The sequence below is a fragment of the Cryptomeria japonica genome, chromosome 6, assembly GCF_030272615.1.
Source record: "Cryptomeria japonica chromosome 6, Sugi_1.0, whole genome shotgun sequence".
NCBI lineage: Eukaryota > Viridiplantae > Streptophyta > Pinopsida > Cupressales > Cupressaceae > Cryptomeria > Cryptomeria japonica.
The window spans coordinates 39,113,417-39,125,777 of NC_081410.1; the positions used below are offsets into that span (position 1 = coordinate 39,113,417).

At 32.0% G+C, this 12,361-nt stretch overlaps 1 protein-coding gene across 1 annotated transcript; it reads left to right on the top strand.

Annotated features, from left to right (window-relative positions):
* The first annotated feature begins 9,583 nt into the window (after positions 1-9,583).
* On the top strand, positions 9,584-10,217 carry LOC131856169 (ethylene-responsive transcription factor ERF104-like). Its single transcript, XM_059207601.1, has one exon. The coding sequence runs from the start codon at positions 9,593-9,595 to the stop codon at positions 10,169-10,171; it is 579 nt and encodes a 192-aa protein (XP_059063584.1). The 5' UTR covers positions 9,584-9,592; the 3' UTR covers positions 10,172-10,217.
* The last annotated feature ends 2,144 nt before the right edge of the window (positions 10,218-12,361 follow it).

Genomic DNA, 12,361 nt, shown 5'->3' on the forward strand with positions numbered 1-12,361 from the left:
GTCAGCATAATTACAATCAAGTATGAAATTTATGTTTTGAGAGTATTAAAAATCTCCCATCCCATCCATGAAAAATGAACTTACAAGACTGGCTTTCTGAGCAATTTGTTGCTAAATATTCGGTTGGACTTGCAAACCTTATGCAAGATTTTGAAAATTGTTGTTCACAAATAGCGATTGACAAAGTGGCAAATTGAAGGGATTCTTAAAGACTATGACGCAAGGCAACACCTATCTAGCATTCTGATTACTAAATGTAGATATTAGAAGTCCTTTTTAAGTCAACACTTCAAAGATTTCTTCATTGAGAACGAAGTGTTTTAGGAATGTGGCTGAAAGAAGGCAACGTCTATCCAACATTCATATTGTACCATTGATCATATTTAATAATTAATTGAAAAATAAACATCTGTTCTATTTTAATTATTAATTAATTAAAAATCATAGTCAACGGTACAATATGGGTGTTGTGTAGACAGAGGTTTGAAAGAACTACAACATTGAGGGGCAAGGGATTGGCAGTTTCTTATTGTTATTCTAAAACCACATTCAATTTAATCGTCAAAAGTAGGACAACTTACTTCTTTTTAATAGGGATGAGATGTAATATTATTATTGTTGGTATAATTGTTGAAGATTGTAATATTTAAATAATTAGTTCCTTTAATCATGGATAGTATCAATCATTGGAACTCATCCAAAGCTCTTTTAATTGAAGGTATGAGTTTTATAACCTAATAATTATTACAACTCATGGCCACAATGTGTTAGTAGGTACAAATATCCCTATCAACTAGGCTTAAGTAGGATGTAAAATATTAAGGACATCATTTGTAGGGGACCTCAAAAGCTCAGGTCGCATTCAGTTCTACCACAATCATAGAACTAGTAACATATAAATCTATGACTTTTTTATAAGGATCGTCCCTTATACTAAGTAATCACTTGGTGCCAAAAATGAAATTAGTATGTTTTACACATCACACAAAGATGGCTAACACTCACTAGTGTCTCCACATCACACACATATGGATAAATATATAAATCAAATTTTCTATTTTATTTAATTGTTCATATATTGGTTGGTTAGGTACACAACTAAGGTGAACTAAAGCATAAGAATCACTTTGAAATTAATTAATATTTATTATTTTTTAATTATCCATGATTAATCAATTAATGGGAAACATATTAGGAGCTAGTCAAATCATGTAACTCAAATTATGTTGAACAAGTATAAATTATGACTTGATTTAATCCAAATTGTGTGCATTATTAAACCAATTAATTTATTAGTTCAATGGAGTACATTTTTTAAAATAAGTATGTCTACCATCAAACAAAAAAATGTAATTTTGTGCAAAATAAGTTTAACTAGAGTGATAAGTTTTCTTTGAAGATTGTGCGGAAGAAGGATGAATGTCATTGGGAGTCTATGTGTAGGGTAGGGCTCGTGCCCCAGCTGTGTTGTTCTAGTCTTTTGGTTGTAATGCGGGTGGTCTTTTGTCACTATTTGTGGCTTAGTGTGGGGCACATTAGGGGTTGTTGTGCATGCTAGGGGTGGTGAGTGCTAGTACTGAGGTTATGGGCAGTGTGTAGGGCTGTCGTGGGGTTTGATCTACCTACCCTCGATATTTTGTGTGTTATTTCCATCTTCTTTAGCGTTGGTTTGCATGGTTTGGGTGTTTGTCTTTGTTCGGTGAGTGTTTTTTCTTTTCTTTTCCCTTACTTGATAGGGTTTTGGTGTTGATCTCTAGTTTTTGTGTGTCCCTCTTTTCTATAATGGAGGAGAATGGTGTTTCTCTTAGACCTTTGGTTTTGGTAGCATGGGCTCTACATAGCCATCTTCGTCGATGCATACAAATCTCATAGGGCATTTGAGTAAGATTTCATCTGGTGTTGGCTCTTCTTTAGAGACAAGGCTTCCCAAAATTAAGAAATCGAATGGCTACAAAGAAGCTAGGATCATCCTATGTTGGTAATCCAACCTGAAATGGTTTTCAAAGGATGTTACCTACCTGAGAAATCATGCTATTATTTGCAAATTTATAGGGCTTTGACTTTCTATGCCTATTTTAGAATCTTGGGAGTCATGAGTTTGAAATTATACAGGAGATATGAAGCTTTTGATGGCTACAAGCAAGTACCTTTTGGTTATTTTTTCATACATGGTAAATAGAAATAAGGCCTTTGAAGGGGGTCCCTATTTATATAATTAGGTTGGGCTCTTCACCAAGCCTTGGCATGTAGGGTTCAACTCTATTTAGGATCTTCCCTTGAAAGTCCTAATTTAGGTTCATCTCCCTAGGCTCCCACTTCAACTTTGGCTCAGTGATATTCATCATTCAATTGCTCTCCTTTTGGGAAAACTTGTGGGCTCTGCAATTCAAACACATATTAGGAAGGTAATTTCATATGCCCACATTTGTGTTGAAATTAACTTAAATAACCCCTTGCCAATTTTTTTAGAAATTTATCTTGGGTCCTCTTCCTAGATTCAACAACTTGATTACAAAACAGTTCCATTTTGATGTTGCATCTATCATGACTATGGGCATTTGCAAAGGAAATGCCCTCTATCCAACCTTGCAATGTCCTACAACTAGTGCTCTGTCTGGTTCTGGTCCTAAAGTTGACAAAGGGAAGGAACTTGTGGTTGAGGGGGTGTAGATAAAGAAGGATTCGTTCTAGTTAAACCCCAAAATAAGGGGAGAGGATAGAAGAGAACCTTGAAAGATAGGCAAAATGATGAGACCTTTAATCAGTTTGATGCTTTGGATGATTTAATTTAAGAAGAGGAAATTCCTATTGAGATGTCCTCTAATGTTGGACCTTAGGGAATAGTTTTGATAGAATATGGTGAAAAGGATAATAATAATTTGGCTCTGGTTGATCTATAGGAGGGTAGATGGATATAGACCTACCCTTTCAAACTCTCGTTGTTCCCGTACCTAGTGAATCTCTTGTCTGATAAGATGTTAGTGTTGCAAAGGTTCTAGTCTCTTCTCTTGTGAAAATGAGTCAAGACTCGACTAAAAGTAGGACTCCTCGAGCCTTGGGTTTGCATCAAAACCCCCTCAAGAAGGGCCCTCCTAAGAAGTCTTCAAAAGAAGGATGTAAGCTAGACCAAGTGAAGGTAAAATTAATTGGTGAGCCTTTGGTAGAATCTTGGTCAGTAAAGATTATTGTCTCCCACTTCTCATTCCCATATATGGTACTTATCATGGAATGTGAGGGGTATGAATAGAGTCCTTAGACAAAAGGATATTCATGAGTTAATTGATTCTCATTCCATAGAAATTGTTTTTATTCACGAAACCAACTTGACAGTGGATGCTTTGCTTACAAAGCTCCAAGAATTTGGTCCTAGTAGCTTGGCAGGTATTGCCTATTTTTGGAACCCAAAGACAATTATTCCTATGAGGTGGATTTTGAGTTGCTCCTTTATTTCATTAGTTACTTCTAGTTTGGAATGTGGTGAAACTTGTCTTTTCACTAATGTCTATGCCCATACTGATCTTTTGGGTAAGGCTCAACTTTGGTCTCACATTAGATATGTTTGGTCTTTGGTACCCCTTGTCCCTTGGATTGTGGTTAGGGATTTTAACACAATTTTGAACATGGAGGAAAAAAAAGGAGGCTTAGCTGGATTGGATCCATCATGTTCAAAATTGAAACTAGATAATACAAAGTCTTGCTCAACTATTTCCGAAATTGATTGTGTAATTTTTTTTGCATCAATGTTTTAGATCACACTCCATGATCCATCATCAGGATGAGACAAGTTAGAGAGCATCAACTATTTCCAGAATCAATTGTGTAATTTTTTTTGCATCAACATTTCAGATCACACTCGATGATCCATCATCAGGATGAGACAAGTTAGAGAGCGATGATCCATCATCGAGATGAGACAAGTTAGAGAGAGCTCTCTCTAACTTGTCTCATCCTGATGATGGATCATTGAGTGTGATCTAAAACGTTGATGCAAAAAAAATTACACAATCGATTTTGGAAATAGCTGACCAATATCTCATGGATTGTGGAAATTTAATGTTTAAGAATACAAAGTCTTATATAGGGTTACGCATTCTTGAAACCAGACAAAAAAAAGACTTACATGATATGTTCTCTCTCTCTTTGAGGAACTTTGACAAACAATTCAAGTACCTTGTGCCTTCTTCAACATTATGACACATTTGAATTTATTATTATTATTATTTTACAACATATGTAATGATAACCAATATTATTTGAAATGGTATAGCAATGAATGTGACTAATTTTTCATTCTATTTAGGATCCAAATGTAATGTCACATAATGAACCCACACAAAATATTTTTCTTTTATTCCTACAATTGAAAAACCAACCTAATTTCAATATGATATTGGAATCTAGACTAACTTAAATCCCTTTACATATTCAACATTAAAAAGAACTTAACTACCAACCTAAAAACAAGACTAAGACTTGATGAAATGTAGGTTTAAGGATGTGTACAACCTAACAACAAATATATGACTCATACAAAAAATTTGTTAAGAAATTTAATAGAAGTTAAAATTATTACAAGTAAAATTTATACAAAGATTCTCGCCCTTTTTCACCATACAACCTTTTCATCCAAACAAAAGATGGATAAATTCCTATAACTTCAATAAGATATTCAACTCTCTAACAAGATTCAATTCTAAATATGAAAAAATAAAAGTATGTTTTTATTTGCACAAATTTTTAATTAAATTAAAAAATAACTATGAATTCATTCAAATTCTCAATTGTGACATTCTTAGATATCTTCATAAATAAGTATGCTTTCAAAATTGTAATGAAAAAATAAATGAATGAATTTGTAAGAGTAGCAATTATATCGTTATGGGCGATGGTGTGAGCCGAAGCTATTCCGGTTCCAAAAAAGACCTTTCGTACAATGTGATAGCGACGTGTTAGTCAATCGCAGCCGTTTATTGTAAAATCGACGGTGTAAAATGCGCGACCAACATGAGTGTTAGTCAATCCATAGTACCGTTTTGAAGCCAGAATGCCGTTTTGAAACCAGAATAAACGCGTCCGATAGTGTGAAAGGAAAGAGAGACATATGTAAACAATTTATGCGAGAAATAATTTGTACAACGTTTCATTTAAGATAAGTTACTTGGCAAAATAAAACTTGAAAAATATTTAAATAATATATGAGACGGCTGCAAGCGATTGATGACCAAATTCGGTGGTCTGACTGGTATTAATGTTTGACTTGGGGGGTTGACACATTCCAATCTCGGAAATAATGATGACGTGAGCGTAAGAGTACGGTAGCCAAGTTGGAAAGAAGAATTTTTCAATTCTACATGTGTGGAATTAATTTAGACCTCTCGACAAAACTTCCACGTCACCTTACAAACGGTTTGATGTGTGCAAATCATAGATGAAATTTATGTTTATATTTTATATGTTAGGTAGCCAAGTTGGGGAAGAAGAATTTTTCAAATCAATATGTTTGCTTATCAAATATAACAAATTTAGAACAGTAAAATTTGTATTCAAACGTAATTTGAACCAAACGAATTAATCAAAATTTTAGTTTTAATTAGTTTTTTATGGGAAAAAATTTATTTGTTGTAATATATATTGATAATTTAATAAGTACTTTTATATTTTATGTGTATCAAGTTGAATAAACAGATTTTAAAAAGAATGGTCTAAGATTAGATATATCAAATATCTAGTTACACAGATAATAAATAAATAATTTATTTTATTAAAACAAATGTGATTCTAACGAAATTCATTACTAATATTTTTTTAAAAAAATTCGAGTAATTTGTTATTGAAGTTTGAATGATAAATAGCTTATAATTTATTAATTCTATTTAAAAACTTGTATTAAAACATAATTCAATGGGTTTGATATAAGTTGTAAGGGAGGTTTATTTTCACATTATTGATGTTTTAATTTTTCCTTTCAAATGTTCCTGACATTTTAAAGTAGTTATCATGAAATTTAGGTTTAGGGACTTAGTTTATCTAGCAATCTAAAATAAATCTTAACTCACCAATTCCAAAGACTCGTTAAAATGTAGATGAACTAAAGATAGACAATCAACACAAGATGAGGAACCCTCCAAATGCCATGGACAAGGTATAATCCTTTCTTACCTTGAAGATTATTCACGAGGTGAGTATCAAAAGTAATGTTTTTCTTTATGCTTAAAAATAATGGACCAAACAGAAAGTCAATAAAAAAAAAGAATAACAAAGTTGGTAAGAAAGTGCACCACGAAATAGACATGAATCAAGAATCCAAAGAGGCATTGCAGTCAACATTAACAAACATAGTGAAGACTCTCTCCAAATCCCATATAGGGAAATCCTGATTATTATTAACATCAAGCATGATACTATTCCAACTTGAAATTGATTTATCCAGAAAATTAGCAACCTAATTTTCTTCCCTTCAATATGGATCCACTCAACAACATTAAAACCAAGAATTAGGATGTTGATGTGTTTCTTACATTCATTAAAATGACATTATTGCAAGTGAGAGTGTTGTCTCCCAATTTTTTCTTGAACAAAATAATGAGATAAACATATTTTAGATATTAAATTAGTTAAATTTTTTCCATTACCATGTAAATGTATTGATTTGGATTTGGTGGGCTGGCCTATAAACATGCAAATGAGTTTAAGTGGATGTAGGATCAATTGAAGATGGGAACATGGTCAAGGAGAGGAGTCTAGCCATTTGGTAAAGAATGGATATGATTGAAACCATTGCACACACCATGTAGAGAATATAGAAACTACATTTTTAACAAAGATTGAGTGTTTTCTATGTGATTGGTGATGTTTTCTTATGAGCATTATTATGTTAAAATGAGAAATGAAACTTCTTTAGCAATTCTTCTATGTGATTGAGTGTATCATTTTTTGTATGACAAGGATGTGTTGACCGCCATGCTATGATTATTTTCACATGATTTATGCTTGATATGTAATTCAATATAAAAGTGAGTAAAACAATTATAGTGAATTGTAATTGTAAAAATCTTATGCCATGAACCAACCATTGAGTAAGCACTACCAAGTCAACCAGCTTACCCGACTCGTGCGTCGATATAACATAGAAACAAATAATGTAATAAATGTGAAAGGTACGAAGGCTTACCACTCTAATAGTAACATCTCTTTCTTAATATATGTTCGCCAAGTTGGGAATGAAGAAATTTTTCAAATGAAATGTAACTTAATGTATGGTTCTTTCTCATCCTACAATTGGAATTCAAATAAGATTTTTACTCAAAAAGGAGTTATTCACTTAAAAAATATTATTTCTAATCTGGTACAAAGAGACATGAAATAAATATCTAATATGGTGAAACTAGGTGTCTAGTTCCACCAAAAATATTTGGTGTCGATATGCTTCCTCAAATTTTGCACTCATATGTTTGCATCCACCCATGAATAGACAAATACGATAAAATGGGGTATGTATATCCAAAAATAGAGTTGAGTGTAAATGGGTTGAGACATAAGGCTTATACAACTAGAAGTAGCTACAAATATGATAAAGGTTGAACAAAATGAAGGGTGGGTGAAGAATGAGTATGGAATACATAAATGGGTGGTATCATAAAAAAAATATAGGAAAGCATATGATTTATAATACCTTTAAGGATTGTGAAATTGGTTGAGAATTCATCTACAAACTATGGGTAAGATGGATGTAATTCAAGAGTTGGTATAAGGTATCTTTAAAAAAAAATCACTTGGTCTTGATTATGTTCAAGCAATATTTTATTTAAGTATATTAGAAAATATTAATCATAGAAAAATGAAATGCACATATCATAATCTATGGTTGCTAATTGGTTTTGTAAGGATTCCAATTTATTAACCATCTTATGTCTTTTTTCATTCTCAATAATTTCAGTAAATGAATCATGATTATAATATCATTCTTTCTCATTAAAATATAACATGTGACCACTATATGAGGAAGAGGGGAGAGATAAGATTCATAGTGGAAATATTAAGTTTATCCAATAAAGTGTACCTAAAGGTCTTATCTAGGAGCTTCTTAGACATGTAAAACTCAAAATACTAGCTTGAGAAACAATAAATATTTAGATAATGACAAGTTGTTCAACTATAGTTAAACTAAAAAAATCAATCTTGTAGAATAATCTTGAAAGTTAAAATCTCACCAAAATGTAGGGAAACAATTTGTAAATGGGCCAAATAAAAGAATTAAGGATAAAAACATAGGTTCTTAAAGGATCTTATATCAATTAATGCAAATAGATATGATAGGGATGTTGTATCAAGGGAGATGAAAGGTTGCTTATTTATGAATATTCTCCTCACAAGAATTTGGAAACTAGTATCTTTCATAAGCTGCATTGCTATCTTTATTTAGTATTAATATTACAAATATGTTTGAAAAAAATTATAAAAGTGATAGAAGGAATTGTGGTTACAGATATAGAAAAGCATAGACAGTTAGATTTGGAAATGCATTTTAACATTATCTTTAAAATCGAATGAGGTCTTCTCTACCTTCACAGAAGTTTTTTGTGCTTCTACATAATAGTTTAGTCTTAGCAAATTCTTATGATTAATATTTAATATTTATTTCAATTTTTTAAAAGCCATCATTTATTATGTTGAGACATAATTATAATGGGAGGTGTAATAGCATTAGCATGTTAAGAAAAACTATTATAGAAACAACATACCAAAATAGTAAAAACTAAAGCACAACATATATTTTTGAAAAAAAAAAAAAAAAAAAAAACCTTAAAAATCATAAAATAGCTATAAAGTAAATAAAACAATTCCTAAGTAAATAAAATAACTCTTCTTGACATCTCATAAATGTAAAATATAATATAAATATAATTCTTAAATAGTTTTAAGATAAAACTATTTTTAAGAAAATCTATATAGAAGATGTAGCCATGTCTAAAAGGACCTATTTCATTTTAATAAAAAATTAAATAAAATTTGATGAATAAATAAAAATAATTCTTAAATAGTTCGAAAATAAAACTACCATACCTATCTTTAAAAAAAACTATGCAAAATATAATCGATTTAATTTATTATGTATCTTATTCCATAAATATTTCACAAATTTATTTTAATTTTAATATTTTTATTAAACCATGTTATTTATTATTATTATCATATATTGTATATATAATTTAAAATTACTTTAAAATTTGAATGTCTTTATACTAAAAACAATAAATGTCCCTTTTATATAATTTTGTTGTTAACATGGTGACGCCGTTAATGTTTTCAAAATCGACATACGAAATTGCTACGAAAGTTCCGCAAAATAATATTTGGCAGTATTCTATTTTTATAAAGGAACGTGCGCGATAGCTGGTCCTCGTTCAAATCAGTTCACCTTCCACGACGGTCAACATTTCATTTTTATATTTTTATTCTCTTCCTTCCTCGCTTCTTCCACCACCAATACCCTCTCTACTTTACCTTATCCCCTTCTTCTTATTCTTCTATATAACCAGTTACAACCATCTATCTGGCACAACTACATAGTAAACATAATATTGTTCTGAAAATGATGAGTGAAGAGTATAATTCTGCTCTGCAACAGATCGCATTACATTTGCTCGGCGATGATTGCATTCACGGAGATCATTTGCCTGCCAATACGGATCAGGAATCGAAATGCAGTAATAGACGGAGACGGACAATTAGTTCGTCGCTTAAGATTTCTGTTACATGTGAGCGGCATTACAGAGGAGTGCGTCGCAGACCCTGGGGAAAATATGCTGCAGAAATCAGGGACTCCGCCAGGCATGGGGCCCGCATTTGGCTTGGAACTTTCGACACTGCAGAGGCCGCCGCTGTGGCATATGACCGTGCTGCTTTCAAAATGAGAGGGGCCAAGGCTCTGCTCAACTTTCCCCTCAACGCCTCTGCCTACACTGAATCGATCTCAGAGTGTGGTCACATGGAGTCCAACAAGAGGCGCAGAAAGAATAACGAAAAGGAGGTTCAGCAGCCTCCTCGCACAAAGATTAAAAGAGACGTTCAAATAAACGATGAAGAGGAGGATTTTTTTGTGAAATTGGAGCCTCTTTCTCCGCTCCCTGTCTCTCTCTTTCCCTTCACCCCCTCACCCATAATGATATAATAGCCACTCTTGTAAATTCATTCTCATTTTTTCATCCAATCATTATTTAAACTTATTTTCCTGGATTTTTACTGGTGCAAAATCTTATGCAAATTTTCAGTTTAAGAGCAGCTTATAATGTTGGCAATTAAAATAGTTTTATTAAAATTTCAACGTACAAGGAGTAAAAGAAGTTCTCGACAATATAACTTATTTTAGTGCCAATATCACTGTGCATTGCTAAGATGCGCCATTATTAGACCACCGCCCTCGATTTAAAAAAAGATAAATACTAAACTATTGAAATCATTATTTATAACCAAATACATTATACAGAAGCATATAACGTCAATTTATAAATTATTTTCTTAAAACCCACCATCCTTCGAAACGTCACAACCATATAAATTATAATTTTTAACTTTTTATTATACAAATATCTAAACGTTGGAACAATTTCTTAACAGTCCAGATTCATTCTGGACATCTAAAAAAAATAACATTTTAGTTGAGAATATAATAATTTTCGTCTATGGGAAACGTACCAAGTGCAGATGAGGTAGTGAATGGCCTCTACGCTGACGTCATAAGTTGTATGTCATCTTTTATCACAGCCACAATTAAAATTTAACTCTTCAAAGAACCTGTCACAGGCAGCATATTTACGATAATTATGAAATTTATGTTTTGAAGGTGTTAAAAATCTCTCATCCATTTGTTGCTTTAAAAGATTGTGTGTAATGTTGTGCAAGAAATGAAAAAGGGGATAACTTTATATTGCAAAAGATAGCGACTGACAAAGTGACAAGAAGCGTTCAGGCTATGACGCATGGCAACGCCTTTCCAGAATTTTGATTACTAAATATAGCTGTCAAAAGTCCTTTTTTTAAAGTCAATATTTCAAAGATTTATTCATTGAAAATGGAATGTTTTACTACTTGAGATTGTATGTGATTGGAAAATCACATATTGCAATCTTCCCCATCAAACTGAGAATTTGTTAGATTAGGTAACAAACTTAGTTATTAATAATCATTTCTTCAATAATGGTTATATAGAACATACACTAAAATTAAAAAGTTGATGAAGTATGATGTAAGCATGGAGACTATATAGAGGAGGAGGTGTTTTGCAGATGGTTGAGTCAACAATAGTAGAAAGTTGCTTGCATGAGTAGTTGCTATGATGCATTCAAGTTGGTCTTTTGTGCATACAAGTTGATGCGACAATTAGTTCAGATATGATCTCTAGCGATGCACAATCTAACAAGGCCTTGGATTGTGAATGTTTAAGAATCGCAAGTGTTAGAAGGGCACACCCACACGATTGCATTTGTAAACGAAACCTGTGTTACCAACATGGGACTGAGATAGGAGTTAGAATACCACAAATTACTGAATTGGGATTTTGATTAAAAAAAAAGGGATTGTTTAATGTGCCTTCAATTTCCTAGCAAATTTCCCTAACAACATTCACGTACATTTTTATATGATGCTATAACCATGTTAAGAGTGAACATTCACGTACATTTTTATATGATACTATAATCATGTTAAGAGTGTGAGGAATTAAAAAATGTGTTAATAGTGTTGGTAATAGGGGTCTTGAAAGGTCCAAGTTAAATAGTAAGAGTTAGTAAATCATAGGTTTTTTTTTTGTGCTAATAAATAGTTAAATTTTAGTAAGTTCTTTTTATTTATATTAAATATTTATTTTAATTTTTTTAAAGTAATTATTTATTATGTTGTCAGATATAATTATAATGGTTGTAAGAGGTTAACAAAAACTAAAATCACATACAAGAAACAACATAAAAAATTTAAAAAATCCTTAAAAATCAAAATCATAAAATAGCTATAAAGTAAATAAAACTAGCAATTGCACCTTATTGGGCAATGGGTATGGCGAAGAGGTGTGAAAGGTCAATTAGGGCAAAATTTGGTCAATTTTTTGCATAAATTTGTGTAGTACATGAGATCAATTGGTAGGCCAAATTGAGAAACTAATGTTGCTTGTGCAACAAAGGTCTCAATAGAGAAGTGATGGTTTCAGATCCACTTTGCATCCTCTTACTGAGGTTCCAATTATAACCGAAACAAAAAAATTTAATTAGGAAGAAAACCAAGTTCCATAACCAATAGGCTCATGTTATGTTTGCAATCAAGTGAGAGGGAGAGAGAGGTAGAGGGGGGGGGGAAGAAAGAGAGAAAG